General features: G+C 47.2%; 1 protein-coding gene across 1 annotated transcript in view; it reads right to left on the bottom strand.

Annotated features, from left to right (window-relative positions):
• WNT3A (Wnt family member 3A) overlaps positions 1 to 22,396 on the bottom strand; it is a 102,616-nt gene that overhangs the window by 32,847 nt on the left and 47,373 nt on the right. Inside the window, exon 2 of the mRNA XM_054515640.1 lies at positions 6,815 to 7,056. Within this exon, the coding sequence (XP_054371615.1) occupies positions 6,815 to 7,056 (242 nt within the window). The remainder of the gene's footprint in view (positions 1 to 6,814; positions 7,057 to 22,396) is intronic.

Genomic DNA, 22,396 nt, shown 5'->3' with positions numbered 1-22,396 from the left:
TTTCCACAGGCTGGAATGGGCTCAGCAGTGCAGCATCCCCTCAGCCCATGCAGCATTCCCCACTCCAAGCTCAGTTTCCACTAAACCCAACTGGAGCTCCTGTCTAGAGGCTGGCACGTCCTGCCTCTGGATTTCTGCATCCTGCTGGCCGAGAGGAGCTTGCACAGTCACATTTTCAATCCTGATCCTTCCAGTTTCCTTCCCCATAGTTACAGGGCAGAGTTTGTAGATCTCCGTTGTTGATACCAGGGCAGCTGCCCAAATTGCCATCAGCGGGGAGGGAGACGGGGTGGGGCTGGAAATCAGATCCTCTTGGGAAGAGTTTCATGAGAGAGAGGAGAGAGAGTACCTCCTACATGTAACAAACCTCCTGGATGGATCAGTATCTTGTGGCTTTCTGCTCATGCCTTACTTTATTGCAGAAGTGGAGAAGGCTGATCCAGAGCAGGGAAAAAGGAGGGGGGAAGTCTCCAAACTCTGTTTGGCTCGGAGACAACTGAGATGCCAGAATGCCATCAGGAAAATAGGATGAGATCTGCTAAAGGGATTAATTTTAAAAGGTTATGAGATGTCGTTATGCCTTCAATAGCAAGGGACTGGCTGCATTCAGTGGTCCAGGAGATCCTTTCCATGTTGTTCCATTATTAAAATAATGGAACCCCCTCTCCAGCAGGGGCTGGATGTCAGGATTGCTTTCAACAGGAGAAATGTGAGGGGTGGGAACAATATGCCCCCAAAATGGGCCTCTAAGAAGCACCCATGGAAGTCTGAGGCTGTAGCCCTAGGCTCCCTCTATAGTCAATGGAGAGAAATAAACATCTTGCTATGATTCATGTTATCCTGAGATAGGTGTCTGAGATAGGTCAGATGAATTGCTCCCTGGAGATGCCGGCTGCTCTCCACGGACTACAAAGGGAGCCTGGGGTGACTGCTCAGACTCTGACAGCTAACTCTGGGAGATGAGATCAGGCCCATCAGGGAGCCCGAGGAGTGAGGCTGTTATGACACAGCAAGAAAAAAAAAATATGGAGGAGACTTGTGACTCCAAGGGATGATAACTGAATCTAAAAGTCTGGTTCCATTCTTGCCTGATCTGGGGAAAAACTCGCATGGATTTCACCAGACATGAGGTGAGCTTCCTCATCCACAATGGGGAAGAGTCAACCCTTGAACACAGCTTTGTTTGGGCTTTCTTGAGAGAGAGAACACGTGGGGCTTATCCCCAAAATATCTAGAGTACAAAATAAACCAAACTTCACAAATGAGCCGAGCCCAAAATCAGCCTGGCAGCAAAGGTGACAGTGCCCAGCATTCCGCAAGAAACTGGATGTGATTTGAATCCCCCCTCTCTCAGGAGCTAGACAGATGCCTGCTCTGCCCTTCATGCAGTCCCTGGGAGCAAGACTCTTCTCATCCGGAGCCGGTCTCCCTGGATTCCCTCAGTGATTGACGGAGAGATGTAGAAACGTCAGGGTGTGAATAATTTAATCCAAACTGTCTGGAATACCTCAGATGAATCATGCCCTGGAGGACCCCAGCAACAGCTGGAACTACCTCGACCTGTCTCACTGTCTGGCATCTAGGGCCCAAAGTTCTGCTGACCCACTGCTCTTCTGCAGGCCCCCCAGTTTTAACTTTTTAGGGAGAAGCAAAGAAAATGGTCAGTGCTAGAAGAGAAAATAGAGGGGCTGGTTGTCAACACCAGAGCGGTGGAGGAGATTTGTAAAGAGGAGGCTGTCTATCTCTTGGTGATATGTCAAAGCAAAATGTCCTTTGGGAAGAGATGTTGCAGTCAAATTCAGATTTTGGTTTCATTCCAGAAGTCTGGAGGGGAAATTCTCCAGTCTGGATCATGCAAGGAGCCTGCTTGGATAATGACAGTCACGTCAGGCCATGAACAGGCATTGTGTGCTCTGCTGTGGGAAGGAATGAGGCACTGGAGATCAGGGATTCCAGATCCCTGATGGTAGCACACTGTTAGTGCTGCCCGTCTCCACTGCCAGGGGACCTTCAAAGGGGTTATCTGGTGTCACCTCCTGAAGGACACTGTAGGACAGTGTCTTCTGCAGGAACGTGGTGAGGGAAGACAAGAGGGAATGTTTGGGCTTTGTGGTCATTCTGGGGAAGATGACAGAGAGATCCCATTCCACCTTGATTTGAGATGGAAGTGCTGGAAGGCAAGACACCCCCCCAGTTTAACAGCAAAGCAATGCAGTGGTCTGAAATGCTCCATATTTCATCCCATCCTCAGCCTGGTGGGTGCCCAAAAGGAGCTGCACCAAAAGGAGACTCAGGAGAAAAGGAGACTCAGGGCTGCCCCCATCACTCTCTGCAGCTCCTGAAAGGTGCCTGTGCTCAGCTGGCCCTGGGCTCTTTCTGCAGCAGCACTGACACAACCAGAGCACACAGCCTCGAGCTGCACCAGGGGAAATACAGGCTGGATATCAGGGAAAAGATTTTCACAGAAAGAGTGATAAAGTTCTGGAATGGCTGCCCGGGGAGGTGGTGGAGTCCCCATGCCTGGGTGTGTTTAACAAAGCCTGGATGTGGCACTGGGGGCCAGGGTTTGGTTGAGCTGTTGGGGCTGGGTTGGACTGGATGATCTTGAAGGTCTCTTCCAACCTGGTCATTCTGGGAATTCTGTGAATTCTGCGAATTCAGTGAAAGGACAGGGCTTTGCTGGCCACAGACAGGATTAACCCCAGGGAACAGGAGCAGAGGGTCACTCCACCACTGCTGTGACTCTCGACATTTGCCTCGGAGCAGGCTCAGCAGCCAACCATCATTTCCGGAATGAATTTATGCCCCTGGGCCTTGGTCACCCATCAGGCTCTCGTTTGTCCGCTGGGGAATTCACTGTACATCCTCACAGGGCTCATCCCATGGGTGCAGAGCCACGGGACACCCGTGCCCTGGCTCCTTCCCACCTCCTTGTGCACACAGAAAGGGCAGGAGTGGCTTCCCAAGGCTGCACACGAGTGTTAAAGTCTAATAAACAAGCCCTGCCGGCCGGGGCTGAAAGAACCCGAGCCCTCTCCAACAAAGCATTTAATCCAGTTTGGCGTAACCTTTGACATTATTAGGGATCTCAGTGACCCTAATCCAATCAGATTGATTAACTAAAGAGGAGACCCCATCAGCAGACCCCCCTCTGGCCTCTGCTATTTAGCCCTGACCAAACAGTGGGAGAGACGTGCCGTATTTACACCACAATGGGTCGGCGCTGAGAACCTGTTTCATTACAGAGAGACTTAAACTCCCATTACTCCATCAATGTATCATTCTTCAATAGTTCATTAAAAGCTGCTCCTCCACAATAACTATTAACCATTTCTCAGCCCAGCTGGCAGGTTTAAAGCCCTGGCCAGTCTTTAGCAGAAGGAGGTGGGAGTGAGTGAAAGAAATAGATAGACAAGGGCTCCCTTTTTAAATTTAAACGAACAGCGGGCTTAAATAGTTGGAGGTAATTTACTTTTATTGAATGGGGGGGGGGGGAGGAGAGAGAGAGAGGAAACTTTTATTTTGACTTAATTATGTGCTGAGGTCCTTTAAAGAGACAGGGCCATGATAAGCTTTAATTGTATTACTTCTCTTGAGATTGGTTCATATTTCTGCCCAGAGGAGTTTCAAAGGGAGCTCACGTGGCACCCAGAGACTCTAAACTCACAGCTTAAGCATGAACAGCCTCTTCAGGCCACAAAAGCTAAAATAAAGGCAAAAGGCACAATTCCCAATGCATGGCACTTCAGCTGGGGATGGAAAATGCCTGCCGGGTTGCACTGCTCACTTTCTGCTGTCAGTGATGGGGTGTCCTTCTCCTACACCCCCCAAAGTTTTGTTCTGCCTCTTTTTAGAGGCAACTCAAAAATCTCCCCTTCTCCTTGGTGAGCTGAAAGATGCAACAGCCACATCTTTCAACATCTTTGAAAGTTTAATGCAACAACTGCATTAAAAACTGCCAGGCCTCTCAGGCAAGTGGATGAGCATGAGCTGTGGCTCAGTGGTCACTTCAGGTCATGTGGCCATTCCCATGGTTTTCTCCACTTCATAAAACACAGGTGGAGAAACAAATAACAGTATTTTTCCTTTCAATATTACCGTTTTTTTTCCTTTCAATATTAGAGTACTTTGCCTTTTGATATTACTGTTGCAAAAATTCAAGTGGGAGGTTCTTTCACTGTCCAGCAGTTGAGACTTGAGCTTCTGGGAGACCAGAAATGAGTTGTAGTGTCTTTGTATCAGAAATGATAAGCAGATTACGTCCAGGTAGAGAGAAGGAAATCAGACTCAATTCTTTCCCCATACAGGAATCCTGTTTTTTTGCATTCCAAGTAGTCCAAACTGACCAAAACTCCCATTTCTTGGGGATTTGCAAGGAAGACCCAACAGTGACACCTGTCTGAATGTTGCTCCATGAAGTGGCACACCTGTCCATACACTCCCAAGACCACAGAGGAGGAGAAAAACCCCATCCCACAGCCCTGATCCTAAAGCTCATCTCATTACACCCCTGCCATGGGCAGGGACACATCCCACAGGCAGGGACACCTTCCACTTTCCCAGGTTGCTCCAAGCCCATCCAGCCTGGCCTTGGACACTCCCAGGGATAGAAAGTCCACACCTGTCTGGATAATTGAATAAATAGGGTGGGATGGGGGATTTCTGCTCTTCCTCTGCCCTGGAAGACGTACAAAGAGCAAAAGGGATTTAGGGTCAAGGGTTGCCTTCACCAGCAGCAGGTCAGGATCACTTGGACATCACCATTCCCTGGTAGCTGAGCTCATCAGTGCCAGTCCTGTTTAATTTGTAATTCACCCCAAAATCCCAGAATTGTTAGGGTTGGAAGGGACCTCTGGAAATTAGGCCTGGCTAAAAGAAAATTATACATAAATATAGACTTAGCTAAAAAATGGGAGATCTTTTTCCTTAAAAAGGCTGATGGGGGAAAAAGTCTGGTTTTACAGGAGATATCAGAACATGGCTCTTAACAGGACCAGAGTCTGGTGACAGTTTGGCACTGCTGAATCACAGCTCAAGCCCATTCCTGAATGAGCAATGAGCTCCCACAGCAGCAAGGGCAGCCCAGACAGTGAGGCAGCCTCAGCGAGATTTGGGCCTGGGAAGGATTTCCTGGAGGCATTAAAATCGATCCTTTTCAGTGAAAGGAGTGCAGATAGTCTGTGAGGCAAAGGGGAGATGCTGTGGGAGCTGCTGAGGGAGGATGGGGATCCCCACTGACCCACACCAGAGCTGCACTCAGGTCCTGGGTGCAGATCTGAAAATCCAAGCTGCAAAACAGATTTTTGCTTCCTTGCTTTCTCTCTCTCCTTTTCCCCTTCTCTCTTTCAGGGTAGGAGCTCAAGTATGTTCCTACCCTGGGGGATCTGCCGCACAAGAATGCGACTGAGCTGTTTTTTTTCTCCCCCCCCTCCTGCTGTAGGTGAAGCAAAACTGAAGGGTGGTTTGATTCTCCCTCAAGGAACAACATTCTTCAGTTATGAAATCGTCCCAGTCTCCTCTCCCTCCCTGAGCCTGGCTACTGAGAGCCTCCAGTGTGGGGCAGGGACAGACCCTCGGTGCCGGCACCGCTGGGAGATATTTGGGAATTTGGGAGATGGTGGGGTTGGGGTTCCTCTGGTCAGCAGGGAGGTGAGGAGCAGTTTGTCCACGAGGATAATTGCTGCAGGAGATGTGGGGTGTAAAATCCCAGACTGTCTGGGAGAACATTGGCCAGCGAGGTTGTGGACTCCCCATCCATGGAAATCCTCAAGGCCGGGTTGGATGGGGCTTGGAGCAACACGGTCTGGGGGAAGGAAATGCCCAAATCTGTTCTGAGTAATGCAGCAGGGGCAAAACTAAACAGAAAAACTAGATGGGAAGCACTGCAAAACACACCCCAAGGTGGGTAAAGATCAATTACATACACCAGATTGCCTGAAAATATTCCAAATGCTCCTTCCTCTTTTATATGAGAAGGAAGGAAAGGAAGGAAGGGAAGGAAGGGAAGGAAGGGAAGGAAGGGAAGGAAGGGAAGGAAGGGAAGGAAGGGAAGACAAAACTTATCCCAGACTTAGTGAGACCAGCAGATCAGCAGGACCAGGACCAGGCTGGGTTTTAAAAGACACCCAACAAGTTCAAAGAAGGATAAAGTAGTTCTCACAGGCTCCTATCAACTTATAAGGGAAAAGACCAGATACTTAAACTTAGCTTAGGGCTTAAATCCCACAAGATTCAACAACCTAGGGCAAAAAATTTCTAAGAGTTTCCACTTCTATCAAGGGGTGCAGAAAGAGTTGCCTGAATTTGCACCCTGTCCTAATTCACTGTGTTCACAACCAAGGAAAGCAGAAGCATTAATTGACAGTGATTTCCCCAGGCCTTTGATCTTCGTTGTATTTCATGATAGTATAAAAACTGCTGTTATCTGCTAAGTCCAGTTCCTAGGAACCATCCCCAACAGCTCATCATTTCCCCTCTGCCATCCTCTAGAGAGCTGAAATCACAGCACGGGGTCAGAAAAGGAGCCAGGTCCAGCTCGAGCACTGCAAACACAGAAACCCTCTGTGCTCATTCCCAGGGTGCAGGATGATGGGGTAACTCATGCTGAAAGGGACTCAGGGAGGTCTCTTGTCCAACCTCCTGCTGCCAGCTGGACCTGAGATAACCCCAATCTTTATCCAGCTCAAGGCCTGTCTCTTGCAGGACATTTTACAGGAATTTTTTTTCAGAAGGTAACGAGTTCACAGGAGCTTTCTCAAGACCTCTGCTGCCAATTCCACCACAGATCTCCCCAGACCCGTCGCTCCTCACTCACCTTTATCCAGCACGGGCCCAAAGATGGCCAAGCTGTCGTTGACAGTGGTGCAGTTCCACCTTCTCCCTCGAAACTGGTGTTGGCATTCCTGGATGCCAATCTTCACCCCTTCTGCCACGCTGGGCATGATCTCCACGTAGTTGCGGCAGAAGCGCAGCTGCTTGGGCACCAGCCCCGGGATGCTCCCGCACAGGATGGGCTGAGTCCCCAGGGAGGAGTACTGGTGACCAATGGCCAGGGACCTGGGCAACAAAAACAGGGGAAAAGAGATCTGTCAGGCTGGGTTTCACCTCTGTGCTTCTGGTTCAGAAGAATGGGGACAGGAAATCAATGTCTTTAGTTCCTCGGCATTCCTCCTCACCAGGAAATACCATTTTCATTGTTATTGATCCCTAAAACATCTCCTGAAGTTCCCTACAGGCCCAGCAAGGCCAAAAACTCTACTTTTAATATCTTCCTTCCCTTTTATTTATTATCCCAAAGCCTTAATCCATCGCTGTGAAATATTTCCTTCCTTCCTTCCTTCCTTCCTTCCTTCCTTCCTTCCTTCCTTCCTTCCTTCCTTCCTTCCTTCCTTCCTTCCCTTCCTTCCTTCCTTCCTTCCTTCCTCCTTCCTTCCTTCTTCCCTTCCTTCCTTCCTCCTTCCTTCCTCTTCCTTCCTTCCTTCCTTCCTTCCTTCCTTCCTTCACTTCCTCCTTCCTTCCTTCCTTCCCTTCCTTCCTTCCTTCCTTCCTTCCTTCCTTCCTTCCTTCCTTCCTTCCTTCCTTCCTTCCTTCCTTCCTTCCTTCCTTCCTTCCTTCCTTCCTTCCTTCCTTCCTTCCTTCCTTCCTTCCTTCCTTCCTTCCTTCCTTCCTTCCTTCCTTCCTTCCTTCCTTCCTTCCTTCCTTCCTTCTTCCTTCCTCCTTCCTTCCTTCCTTCTTCCTTCCTTCTTCCTTCCTTCCTTCCTCCTTCCTTCCTTCCTTCCTTCCTTCCCTTCTTTCCCTTCCTTCCCTTCCTTCCCTTCCTTCCCTTCCTTCCCTTCCTTCCCTTCCTTCCTTCCCTCCTTCCCTCCTTTCCTTTCCTTTCCTTTCCTTTCCTTTCCTTTCCTTTCCTTTCCTTTCCTTTCCTTTCCTTTCCTTTCCTTTCCTTTCCTTTCCTTTCCTTTCCTTTCCTTTCCTTTCCTTTCCTTTCCTTTCCTTTCCTTTCCTTTCCTTTCCTTTCCTTTCCTTTCCTTTCCTTTCCTTTCCTTTCCTTTCCTTTCCTTTCCAGCCAGGGGGTCAAACATGCATTTCTTTCTCCGAGACACACATCTTACAAGATGTTTTATAGGAAATTTTGGCAGCTGAGTCAAAAGCACTTCTGGAGCCACCCAAAGGAATAACTCCAGCAGCTGAAACCATCAAGCTCTGAGTCTTTGGAAAGGCAGCACCAAGAATTTGGGAAGGGGAGCAGCATCATTCTTGTGGGGCTTTGGTTAAAGTGAGGGGAATGAAATTAAAGCCAAACCAAACCAACAACCAAAAACCAATCCCAATTAAACTTGAGTGCAAACTCTGTGCTCAGCCCAGTGGAAGTCTTGAAAGGAGTGTCCATGAACCTTTATGTTGGTGAAGCCTTGGAGACAAACAAGTCAGCTCTGCAGGGAGATCAGCAGATATGCAGCTAATTAGATAGATTTTTAAAGTGTTTTTTACTGGTGCTTCTAATAATAACCTTGATTACTAAAACTGAAGGGATTTTTAGAGTATAATTTCCTTTTCTTCTAATTAAATCTCTTGATTGTCTTTTCTGCCCTGAATAATGACAAAGAGGAACCTGCCTGGGCAGCGTGTATTTCTGTTTACATTCATTTTTTTGCTGTGTGATTTTCATTTGGGAACAGCCTGGTGTGTTTAAATTATCAACAGGGCTGTCAGGGAATAAAGCCTTCACTCTCTTTAGCTCTGACTTAAAAAATAACACAAGAATTCTATCGTTGCCAAAGTCCAGAAGAAAATTAGTTTGACTTTAGCAGTTCTCTAGGCTAGGATAAAAATTATTTTAAATTGCTTTGTTTTAAGGAGAAGGGTCCTTGCAGCCAATTAACTCCTGTCCTGGAGGGGACCTGGTCTAGAGGGGCCACAAGTGAGAAGAAGGTGACATTCACATGGTCAGGAGCCACATCTCAAGGGCTTTGCCAACTCCAGATTAATCTTTACAAATCCATCCTTTCCAGGCAAATGAGGACATCCATTTCTGGATTCCAAATGGCTCCAGCTAGGAGTTTAGAACCTGGATAATCAGCTCAGCCAAGAACGTGCCCTCCGCTAAATGAACTTCAGATGGACAAGGTGGAAGGTGTGTGGGAAACCAAAGGATTTCCAGCTGATTTCCTGAACTTAGATGCCTCTCTCCACCTCGGCTGGACTTCTGGGAGATGATTAATCTCAACATTAAAGGATAATTAATCTGACCCCAAGGAGGGAGGCTGATACAAACAGCGTGAACTGCCCGCCAGCAGTGCCCCTTTTTAACATTGCATTAAAAGGGGGAAGGAGCTCCAAATTGTGCCCCTGTCACCCACCCTCCAACGCTTGCTGGGGTGTCTCCAGCTCACCCCAGGCTGCTTTTGCAATCAGAGAGCAGCAGACATTTCCATGCCCCTGCCCAGCTGAGGTGTGTGCTTGGGCCTGGGGTGAATCATGGCCTTGCCCCCACTGGCTGGGCTGGCCAGACTCAAACCCCCCTGGGTGGCTGGGGCATGTCTGCACCCTGGGAGTCTCCAGGTGAGTCACACCATGATCCCTGACAACCAGCAGGGATAATAAGTTCCTTGAAACTCTCCCACCCAGGAAAGTCCAGCCCTGGGTTGAAGGACACACAGAGACCTCAGCTGGAGGAAGGAGATGAGTTCCTGCAGGTGCCTGCAGGAACCCGCGGGAGACAAGTGAGGAAAGGACCCATTAAACTCATTTTCCTTATCTCAGTGGCTAGATATGGGGTTTTCTGAGCTTTAGATTCATTCAGGGTACACAGCTGGCAGAGAGCCATCTGTGAAATGGAGCCCATGCCAAGTGCACATTTTTGTTTTGCTGTTAAATATTATACAAAGCACTGGACCAAAATTTCTGGGTTAAAGACACCTTCTGATACTTCAGGTTTCAGAGGACTTGTTGAGTTTGCCTCTGTCGCCTTGTTGAGTTTTAGGGTGCCACATACCCAAATTTTAATTCTTTGAACTCTCACAAGACTGGGACTTAGGAGGTGTTCCCAGCTTTAGGACTGGGAGGTAAGTGGTCCTATCTCTGTAAACCATCTGGAGAGATGCCTTCATTGAAGTCTCCAGGTGAAAACATCAGTTTACTTGTTCCTACTCATCCTCCAGCCATTGATGACAGGGAGTCCAAAGTGTGGATGTTTTCTGGTGTCTGAGGTTAACTCTGGTGGGAAGATCTGTAGAGTTTGTTTCCACATCACCTGCAGCCACCAACATCCTTCCCAAAGCTTTCCAAAGTCCCTTACCCAGTTCCCAACAAAGATAAAGTATCCATGAGTTACCATCAACCTGTTGCAGGCTCCATCCACAATGTTGTGAAACCAGATGGATTTTTCTGAGCTATATCAGTAGGACCCTGATGAAGTTTAGGATTCCAACCTCATAAACTTTAATCATATGAACAGCCAAACTCAAGCCTGTCTCTGGGTTGGTTTTTTTTGGTGGTTACTCCAGTGGTAAAATGAAAATACCAGTCATAGGAAGAGGAGTTTATAGGTTGGTGCCCTCAACTATTCATTTCCGTGGCTGGGAAGATTTTCTAAGATTAAAAAAAAAACCAAAAACATATAGAAATACCTGTAATTGCTTTTTCACTCTGCTCCCTGCTCAGTACAGCAGGGAAACAGTCACACCTCTCTTTGATCTGAGTTACAGTCTGGAAAGTTTAATCTGCAAAAGACAATCTCCAGCGAGAGCCTTGTTCTCAAGGTGTCATCAGGCCCTGAGACGGTGCAACACCAATTTGGCATTTCATGGGGCACCATGGAGTCACTTAACTCTCAGCTGGAGCTGCAGGGTGGAATCTCAAAACATCTCCCCATGAGCAGTGGCTCTGCTGTTGAGCAGAGCTGAGCACCTTCTTCCTCCTCTTCCTCCTCCTCCTCCTGCTCCTGCTCCTGCTCCTGCTCCTGCTCCTGGCTCACTCGCAGCTCCTGGAGTGTGATAACATCTCCCCCAGCACCCTCTTTTGGTTTCTACTTTGCTTCCAGCTGTAAACACTTTCTCCCTCTCTAAAGTCAATTTATCTTTAGGAGAACCCAGTTCTTTCAGCTCCCTGTCATTATTATTGATCATCAGGTGGGAACCTCATGAACCTTCCAACCTTCTCCTCCACCCAGAAAAAAACCCAACAACAACCCAACAACCAAACCTTTAGAAAAGATTGGGAAAGTCTGTAAAGATCAGAATCTCATTTCAGTGTTGCTCAACTCTCTCGTAGCTCCCATCATTCATTTTTTTTTTTTTTTCTCGCTGTTTCCAATGATCAAACCTGGCATTTGCATTTTTCCACTCTCCTGGGCTCTTCTCCTAAACAATCTCCTTCATGTGGGCAATTTTGTGTTGAGAAATGGGCCGAGTGTCATCTACTGTGGTCTAACCTTCAAATTCCCTGAGCACCACAACTTCCAGGATGCACTGACCCCAAACTCTCCTTTTCCATGGAGAATTCCTGAAGCTCTCAATTTTACAAACACACTCGTGCCCAGAACAGGCTCTGCTCAAGTCTGAACCAAGGGAAAGGGTCAAAGAGTTGTTGCTTTCAAACCAACCAGGCTTTTCTTCCCATTAGCACAGGAGGAGCCATGAAAACACTGCTCTGTATGTCCACAGCCAAAGTTCTTAGCTTATCTTTAAGCCTTGCATGCCCTGAAGTGTTTAATTCAACCTCCAGTGAGCATTTTTCTTTGCCAACACACCTCGAGAGCTCTTCATTTCCCTTATCTCAATCTATCTGCTCCTTCAGCAGAGCCGTTGTAAATAAGTACCTGGCCACCTTCTTAATAAATTACATGTACCCTCCCTCTTGGAATGGACACCCCAGCCAGGTTAGGAGGGAGAAATATGCAGGAAATACCTGCTCAGAGGTTTTTTTTTCAGAAAAAAGAGAGGGTTTCAGCTCTGGATGACCTCACTGCACAGCACCACTCTGCTGACTTTTCAAGGTCAGCACCTTCTCAGCGTGTCAAAAGTCCTTGACACATCAGGAGCAGCGTGTGGAGACTCCTACAGCTGCCTCCTTCTCCCTGAATTCTCTAATTCCTGAGCTTTGTTTTGCTATTCATCCTGGAGGGGCTTTTTGAGATCTTCCTCCAGGGATGTCCTTCTGGGGTCCCCAACACAGGGAAAATAACTTAATTTATCAATGCTGAACAGCAAGGGTGCAACTTGCCAAATGACCCCAGAGAAGACCCTGTGGGCACCTAAATCCCACCAAATATTACAAACTGAGCACCAGGAGTGACTTTGCTCCTCTTGTCCAGCTAGTCCTGCTGAAGAAGTCAAATCAAAGGATGTCTATCTGCTCATACAGAGGGGATTTATGTTCTCTTACAGATGCCTTCAGTGCTTCTCTCTTTGCAGGGAACCCCCTAACAGCAAGATGCCTCCTCCAAGTCCTTTCCTATAATCCATCCAGGTTTCCAGAGGTTCAGCTCAGCCCCTGTTCCTTCCTAACTCATTTTGGCTGCCTCTCTGAGGTGCCACATCCCTCAGAAGAACCTCAACCACGTGATGAAAGAGGGGACAAATTGTGTAAAGCGTTTTCTCTAAAAAGATGGATTTTCACAATACATCTGTGGCATTATGATCCTAAAATATTGAAATTGAGAAGATGGCTGGAGAAGAGTCCATAGGAAAGGCTGTGAGGAAAACCCCTCCAGGGCTGTCTCACATCTCCTGGAACCAGAGGGGCTCACAGAGAAGCAGGTGAGGAGTGGGCAGCCCCCACTCCACCCTACAACATCCCAAACAGACCCTCTCTCATCTCTCACCATAACCCTTCAAGTTGACCAGCATGAAATCTATGTATCTGAGGCTGCCTAAAACCACCTTTTTTTATTATTTTTTAAAAATTTTATTTGAGAAATGAGCAGCTGGAAGGCTGTGAAGGATCCAAAAATGGGGGCTGCCATGCATGGCTAATGTCAAGAGGCTCCTGGGGCAGGGTCTGTAAGTAAATTCCCAAAATCCCTCACCACCACAAAGGGCTGCCACAAGACAGATGGAGTGTGGTGTCCATCTAACATGGACAACTGGAAGATGGCAAGGATATCCCAGAGGTCGAGACAGGCACAGGAGATGGAATTTTTTCTGTGTCTTGTCCACCCTGGACACACAAATGTCCATGAGACACATGGGGAGGACATGGACCTGCTGGAGTGAGCCCAAAGAACAGCTGCAAAGTGGATTTGAGGGATGGAGCGTGGTTCCTACAAGGAAAGACTGAGAGAATTGTATTTGTTCAGCTTGGAAAAGAGAAAGCTTTCAGGGTGTCTTCACTGTGGCCTTCCTGGACCTGAAGGGACCCACAAGAAGGATGGAGAGAGAGAATTTATGAGCCTGGAATGGCAGGACAAGGGAGAATGGCTTCAAACTGCCAGAGGGCAGGGAGAGATGGGATATTGGGAAGGAATTGTGCCCTGTGAGGGTGCTGAGGCCCTGGCACAGGGTGCCCAGAGCAGCTGTGGCTGCCCCTGGATGCCTGGCAGTGCCCAAGGTCAGGCTGGATGGGGCTGGGAGCAGCCTGGGATGGTGGGAGGTGTCCCTGCCATGGCAGGAGCAGAATGGGATGATCTTTAAGGTCCCTTCCAACTCAGGCCATGCTATGGTTTTATGATTCTATGGTTTGAACCACCAGCCCAGAGGCCGGTGGGTGGACAGGCAGGAAAACTTCTAATTCTACATTCACTGAATGGCTTTGTTTTTCACAGAAAATACCAATATTCCAGCAGAGGCTGTGATTTATTTCTCTTTTTTACTGTGAAAACAAAACCTAGAGAAATTTTAGAATGAAAAGAAGTAGAACTTGTCACACCTCGTTATTTTAAATGGAAAAGGAAATCATTCTGCTCACTATTGTCCCTCCTGCATCAAAGTGGTTTTATTCTGTGAGATTAAAACTATCCTAAACCCAAGCAACTACAAAATGTGGACAATAGCAACAATTTTAATTGTTGTTTTAGTTGAAAACTTGGAAACCACCTTAACACAGATCAGCAAAATGATAGGTTTGGCTCTCGAAGACATGAATCAAGTAACTGATTCTGATGAAAGATATTTTTTCAGTTTGGGGGTTGTTTTTTTGTTTTGCATGGACCAGTAACAATCAAGCTTAGGCCTAGGCAGTTTAAATTAAGAAGTGTCATACTTTAATTCAGAAGTTATTATTCTCTGCAACATTGATTGTGGTGGGGTCTTCAACATTTGGCTCTGGGCATCATGCTATCAAACCTAAGACATTTCAAAGGGGTTCACAAAAAGAAATCTAAACCTGTTAGACAGCACAAATTCTATCCTTCCAGATATTTTTTCCTCAGCCTGGAAAAGAAAAAGTTTGTAACCTACTGGGTTAACTGTTCTTGCTGGATAATTCTTCATTCATCTCCAAGAACAGCACAAGGGCTATATTTAAATCCTTTTTTTTCTCCTCTAACCCTGAAAGTATGCCCATAATTGTGTGGCCGAGTCCAACCCTGCACACACACAGAGGTTTGGAGGTGCCTTTTCTCCCACAATGATTCCCTCACCCTTGCCCTGTATGAATAACAGCAGTGGTGATGGTGATGATGCAGCAGCACTGGGTTTCTGCTGCACCTTTCATCAGAGCATCTCCGAGCGTGGGACTCACCTCACCCCACTCTGACCATCTCAAAGTTTGGAACCTCGGCCAAGCTCGCTGTCTACCGGGATCCATGGAGCAACATCAGCATCTCCAGAGGGCAACTCAGCCCATCCTGAGAGAGATGCCTCAGATAGGGGGGCTGAATCACTGGAGATGCCCCGGAGGCAGCACTGGCTGTGCAAAAATGAGGAGCATAAACTGGACACCTTTTGTTGTTTCTTTTCAAGCTGAAAGTAGGAATTGGGAATTTCACCCTTTTCTTTTTTTTTTTGGCAGAATCTCAGAAATCCTTGGAGAGCTGGAAGAGGAGGCCAAGGAAAGTCTTTGCTATCTCTAACACGGAGCACGACAGATTGTTTAGAGTGGTTTGAGGCTGGATTTGAAAAATAATAAGCTCAGTGGCAGCTTCAAGTAGGTGCTAAGAAAGCAAAATTCCCTGAGCTGAGGTTTGGCCAGGACAGCGAATTCCCACAGGAACTAAGGCACACCACAACACTCAGCACCTTCCACTCGGAGTGCAAGAGATGTTGCTTTGACTTTGTCTTCCCTTAGGATCTACAGAACAGAGGAGGAGAGAGAATACAAGTATTAACAACCCAGTTCCTTGGAAAAAGTCTTTGGAACTCTTTAATTACCCAAGGCAATTAACTCCTTTGCTACACATGTCATCTGAAAAACAACCCAGGCAGCAGAATAATGGCCCCTCAAACCACGTTTTCAAGCCTGGATCCAGGTTCCAGTGACCCTGGTGTTGCTTCCATTCCCCATCCTTATCTGGGGCTGCTCCCTGGAGGTCTCCCCACTTCAGATCTGCCTCCATGCAGCTCCATTTACCTCCTAAAACGTGCCAGGATGGCAGTGCAGGGTTTTAGAGATGCATAAGCCTTAACATTTTAATCTGCCACCTACACTGCAGTTTATGAGCGCTGTAAATCTCGTGGTTATAATGAACTCATCTAATGATATTGCTGATGGATAAATTCACCTGGGACGAGGAACAACAGTTACTTGCAAATGAAAGGGGAGCAATTTAAAGTTTCATGTAAACACCTTTGCTGCCTTACTTCTGACTTCTCCCAGCCTAACCCCTCTCAGGGTTTCATGACAAATGGAAAGAATGCGTGTTTGTGAGGCAGCCACTGGCTGGCCTGGAAAAGAACCTGCCTCCTTCTCCCAGCACAATGCTTATATAACTTGGGCACTGGAATGAAGTTTTAGGTGAAAATAGCTCTAATTTTCTGGGTCAGGTGTGCTAAATTAGGGGAATGGAGGGAAGGGATAAAGCAACATATTAGGCAATGAAAAATGCCTACACAATGCAAAGATATTTAGACTCCTACTCTGAATTTCAATAATAATTAGGACTGTGGCTAGTCCTAATGCTCCCAGTTCCCCCCCTCCTCACCCCTAAAGCCTCCCAACTTGAACCTTTTTTAAATGCTCAGCACAATATAAGTACATCTTGTGGTTTCAAACCTCTCATTAAGGCTCATCCCCCTGCGCTGAGGTCTGGCCTGGGCTATGTCAGTGCTAAATACCTTGGAGGACTGGGCTCAAAGACCTCAGATCCCTGCAAAGATTGGATTTGGACTTCTAAATTGCTTAAGTGCTTAAGTGCTTGGGGGAATTTTATCCTGAAACTTCTCTGCCAGTGAAGCCAATTTTGAAATGAGAACCACGACGGAGAGCGCCGTCATTTTGAGGTTTTGGGTAAGAACAGCAGGATTTTCACTGTCCACTGCTCTGGTAAAGCAAATTGCTCACATTTCTCACCCTTTCCTTGGAAACTCTCACTTCTCACCCTTTCCTTGGAGAAGGTGCTGTGAATATGCATTGGGTGAGCACACACAGACCCTCACACACACAGGGCTGCGAGTTCCTCCTCTGGCTTTCACTGACTCATCAGGCTCACCAAATGTGTGAACTCACGCTATAATGTTCTCCCAGAAAAATAACAAATTGATTTCATTTTTACAGGCTACAGCATGCTATATAATTGGAGACACTGCCTTGTCAACTCAGACCGGTCTGACCCGACCAGAGACATTGCTTACAGCTGTTTACGGAGCCATAAAGTTTCCTCCTCTTTGTTTTTCCTTCCTTTTGCACTCTCTCTCTTTTTTTTTTCTATTTTTTTTTCCCCCTCTAATGAATCCTACAACTACTTTTTGTTCTGGTCATAAAATACTCCGAAGGAAAATGCAGGAGATTTAGAGAAGCACTTCAGCCAGTGCCTCGTGTTAACACAGGGGCTTGTGCACATATTTAAAACCAAGCATGTGTTTAAGGACTTTTATTGCTCCCAGACAGTCAATAAGGAACTTGTCACACTGTTATGTGCTTTTTTTTCATGTAATTATCGATACCAAATTAGAAGTTTGGATTGGGCAACCTCAGGGATTGTTTCCTCTGCAGACCCACAGCACAGTTCCAGTTTCATCGGGAATTTTGCCATTTCTCATTGTCACTGGGTCCAAATCTGAAACATCTGAGGAAGGGCAAACTCCTACACTAGTTTATCAACTCTACTGAAACTGCCACCTAGGACTGGACACAGTTTTTTTACATGACAAAAAAACCCACCCTGAAATCTTCTGAGTTTGGCATATTTGCCAAGCACTCATAATAAGCTTAATTTTTCTGACCAATGTAAAAATAACAGTTTTTTAGAGGGTGGATTTGCAAGCAACTGTATTTTGTGTAAAAATCTTTTATGTTTATCTTAAAATACTCAGAACCTCAAAAGCTAAGTGAAATGTTTTGATTTTTTGGGAAAAAATAGGATTTCTGATCACATACCTGATTCTGCTACCATGAAAAAGTTGCTTCACTTTGAACTAATGAACTGAAAAAAAAAAAAATCCCAAACCAAAAGGGCTTTTCATCTACTTGCACTATCCATCAAAATACCTTCTAAGTACTTGGCAATAAATTATGGTTGTGCTTCCTTTCATATCACTCATTCATCATGGAATCTGCTCCTCCTTTGGCCTGAAATGTCACAATTCTCCTCTCATTCAGAGCCTCTGAACGACTCAAGGACTGATCAAGAGGGAATCAGCTGTTCCAGAGTCACAAATAGACAAAAACACATCTTACACCTTCTCTGAGGACCATTTCTGTCCCAGAGGGAATAAGGGGAATATTTGTCTGGATCCTGGTCCTGCCATACGGGAAAGGAACATGAGAGCAGGTCAGGAAAGACAAACTTCCCTCCAGAAAGAGGTTTCAGATCTGTATTCCACCTTTTAGAAAATGTGGAAAGCAGCAGAAGGCAGAGAGCTCCTTATCCTCTCCTTCCCTCTCTTTGGGAAAAGATGACCTGGGATTAGACAGTGAAAAATCCACATGGAGGAAGGACACAAACAACACCAGAGCCCAAAGAGAAAACAACTCTTATTTAGCACTAAAACAGCAACAAGACTGCCATGAAGCCAAAGCTCAAACTTTTTTTTCTGATTATAAAATGACTTTTTTCCTCAAATGAAAGTGCAATTTCTGCTGCAACAGAATAACTGGATTTTTTTTTCTTTTCTTTTCTTCTTTTTTTTTTTTTTTTTTTTTTTTTTTTGCAAAGAAACTGCTTTGCATGGGAAAAAAATCCTCATGGCTCCTTGACATGTTTCAGCTAGATCTCAGTAAAATTAAAGAGGTACAGACTGATGAGTCGCTCAGAGGTACAGGAAAAGTGCCAGTGGATGTCCTGGCATTTGTATACACCTTGAGAGAGAGAAAAATTCTCTCAGAGATCATCTCTTACAACAGAAAGAATAACAACCACAATAAAACCTGGTGTAGGGAAAGAAGGGAAAGGTTTAAGTTGCTTTACAGCACTGACTTTTAGCACTGTCTGCAGATAGCTCCTGTTTACTGAAATGGATGTGCTGGATCTCCTTCAGCCCAAAATTCATTCTGCTGTGGAGGGAGCAGCCAGGCAGGTTTCAGCCATAAGGCAGCTTCATTTTCTTGGGGTGCTGAGTAAAATCCCTCCATTTGGCAACCCCTCAACAGTGACAAGGACCTAAAGTCAAGGTTTTATAATCTGTTTTGGAGAAAGGAAGCCATATATATATATATATATATATTTATATACATTTAGACTGGGTGTTCAAAGGAGGCCCTGGGATGGAATTCCCAGAGCAGCTGTGGCTGCCCCTGGATCCCTGGCAGTGCCCAAGGCCAGGCTGGATGGGGCTTGGAGCAGCCTGGGACAGTGGAAGGTGTCCCTGCCATGGCAGGGGTGCAATGGGCTGAGCTTTAGTGTCCCTTCCAACCCAAACCATCCCATGATTTGATGACTCTCAAGCAAGAGGCCACCCACTCTCCAAATCTCTTGGGTGAAAAAAGATGATTGATATGAAAGGTTCTTCCAGACCTGGTCTAAATTCCAAAAACCCAGCCAGAGCATTGGCGCCACCAATGCGTGCAGCACCAGAGAAAGGACCAAGCTTTCCCCTCCAGGCTCCTCTCCCTAAACCTGCTGGGGTCTGCTGCTCTCACACCAGGAGCTGGGGCTCAGAGAGTTTCTTCTCCAAGTGGTTTGGCAGATGTGATGCCCTGATGCCCCTCAGAGGAACAGAACTGTTCTCCAGGGTGGAAGCTTCTCAGCTGGTGAGGCAGAGCCTGGATGAAAAACATCTGGAAAGGGTCAGGCTGGTGAATGGCAAAGAAACTGGGGAAGGAGGAAGAATAATGAAACAGAAACACAGCAATGGCCTGGGTTGGAAGGGACCTTAAAGGGACCTTAAATCTACTTCCAGCCCCCTGCCATGGCAGGGACACCTTCCACCATCCCAGGCTGCTCCCAGCCCCATCCAGCCTGGCCTTGGGCACTGCCAGGGATCCAGGGCAGCCACAGCTGCTCTGGGCACCCTGTGCCAGGGCCTCCCACCCTCACAGGGAAGAAATCCTTCTTAATATCTAATCCAGCCCTACTCTCTTTCAGTGTGCAGCCATTTCCCCTTCTCCTGCCACTGCAGCCCTTTTAAATAGTTTATTTCTGTCTTTCTTGTAGCTCCCTTCAGGTCCTGGCCACAATTAGGTCACCCTGAACCCTTCTCTTGTCCAGGCTGAACCATCCCCATTGCAGGCAGGAGGGGAAAGATTTTGAACGAAGAAAGTGAGTCAGGAGTTGTCCTTGCAGCAGCATAAACTACCCCAAATCTCTGACTTGGGGGATGGAACAAGATTTTGGGTGAAGAGCCAGGGACCCTCAGTGCTGGGGGCACGGAGCCTCCGTGGAAGGATTTGGGAACCTCTCCAGTGGCAGCAGCAGCACCTGCACACCTGAGCAGCATCCCAGCCTTAATGATTTCTGTCTGAGAGTGGCTGGGGAGCTCAGACAGGCTGCCAGACCGTGATCAGCTCGTGGAGGGGTGATCACTGCTAGGCACAGATACCAGCTTTGACATGCAGCAAGGGAAGCAGCCAAGAATTTGGGAAAGCAATCCCAGCTTTCTGCTGCAAGCTCCTCTGCCAAGATCCCTGCTCTGTTTACTTTAGAAACCAGAGACAAGCCCTCCTCAGCATAATAATAATAATAATAAAGCTTCAAGGTCACTCAGCTTAGCAGATGGATTCCTTCCAGCTTGGATTTCTGTGCAGAACTGAAGCACTTGGTGGATCTGGGGGATTATGCAATGTCCATAACTGGGTTTCACAGGAGATCTGAACGGTGACAAAGCCACTCTGTGGGAAGGGAGCTCCAATGAAGACAAAGCAAAGCCATCCATGGATCTCATGTGGGGTCTGAGTGGCCACAGGCACCACTGCAGAAGCAGCTCTGTCTCATCCAAAGAGCTGCTCACTCCCTGGTTTTCAGCTTTCCCATGCTCCCAGACCCTAAATACAGAACTAGAGATTGTGCATGAATGGTTTGTCTGGGGATTTCAAAGGTCACCCACTCCACCCCCTGGTCATGATCAGGAATGTCTCCAACCAGATCAGGTTGCTCAGAGCCCCATCCAGCCTGACCATGGATGTTTGCAGGGATGGGACCCACCACCTCTCTGGGCAACGTGTGCCAGTGAAAATGCATCAGAATGTGGGAAAGTAGGGATCTAATGGAGATATTTTGACTGGCCAGAAATATTTAACTGAACAAACCACTCAAGATTTTAGCAACTTTTTTTTTTCTTTCAATTAAATAATATAGGAATTTTGAACTGCCCATACTGCCTGGACAAGAGAAAGTTCAGTTTTAAAGGGACTTTACAGGAATAACATCCTAAATGGTGTGGAGGCTCCATAACTACTGTCTTAGAGCACAACTCTGGGGTTTATGACAATGCTGAACTAATTAATTAATGGAACTCAGTTCCACAGATTATCACCAAGGTTCAGAAGAACAGAAGGGGGTTTAGCAGCAATAGGAAGGGCTCAGTTGTTTTACACAAAGCAGGAACACCTGGAGGTTTGACAGCACAAAGACACCAGGGCTTTAAAGGTCTCTGAGCTCTTCACCTACAGGACATCACCCCATTTACCACCAACCAGGAGGGCAGAGAGGACACTTTCTTTGGAAAGGATTGCTCAGCTGCAGGGCTGAAAATGGCATTGGAAGCCAAGCCATGAGCATGAGATTGTGTTTACCCCTGATGCCACCATCAGATGTTCTCTGTTCCCTTCCCTTCCCGCGTGTACCCACACACGGACACACCTATTGACACATCCCGGGTTTGGAGGCTTGGTTGAATATTTCTCTGCTCTGGTGCACCCAAGAATCCACCAGAAACATCGAGGGTGCCCTCAAGGAACTCTTTCTTACACCTCCTTTTCCTACAAACAGTGACTAATAATGTTTGGGAGTCAGAAGCTCAGGACAAGGCGGGTGAAGTCTCCCAAAGCTGGTGAGATATCTCCGGACATGCCAGGGTCAGGTTGAGTGCACAGGGACATCTCCTGGGGGTCAAACCCGGCTCCCAAGTGCCACAGGTTTTCTGTAGGACCGTGCAGTGGCTTCCAGCCCTGCCTGGGTGTCTCAGGTACCACTGGGAATCTACACCAGGATTGGGAGCCTTGATGGGGACCCTCAGCTGCTGTGGGTGGCCACAACACAGAGCTGAGCCATCCATCCCACATGTCCCAGGTGTCCAGTGGGAAGAACTGGCCACATTTAGGAGATAAGCAACTTGGCCTAGTCAAGATAGCAGTTTCAAGTAGAAGTTAAGTCATGGAGTTAAGTCCAGTTTAGTGCTGGACTCCACTGGCCATGAAAGTGTAATGCTCCCTGTGCATCCCTGGCAGTGCCCAGAGCCAGGCTGGACAGGGCTTGGAGCAGCTTGGGGACAGTGGAAGGTGTCCCTGCCTACAACACGGGGTGGAATGGGATCATCTTTAAGGTCCCTTCCAACCCAAACCATTCCATGGTTCTGTGATTCCTCAGCTGTGAGTTACTGGCCGTGCAGGTGTCCAGCGGGATGAATCTCACCTCGACCTCAGGATTATTTAGTCAGGTGATGAACAAGAGGTTTGTGTTCGCCTGTACCAAGCCCTCTGGCCAAAGGTCTGGCTCTGAGCTCCACAGAAAATTGCTGGGAGCAGAACAGGGCTACAGTGGGGTAGAAACCCCCTCCATGGGAATTATAGCAAATACAGGAGCAAAGCCCCGAGCCCAGCAGTTCCCACTGTAGACCAAGCCAGGGACATCCTCACCAGGACACAAAATTCTGGACTGAAGATTCAGCACTATTCCATCATTGTCTCCTTGGGAGCTGGAGCAGGGGAT

This window comes from Molothrus ater, chromosome 1 (genome assembly GCF_012460135.2).
Source record: "Molothrus ater isolate BHLD 08-10-18 breed brown headed cowbird chromosome 1, BPBGC_Mater_1.1, whole genome shotgun sequence".
In the NCBI taxonomy this organism is placed as follows: Eukaryota; Metazoa; Chordata; class Aves; order Passeriformes; family Icteridae; genus Molothrus; species Molothrus ater.
This window is presented reverse-complemented; position numbering and strand designations above follow the sequence as displayed.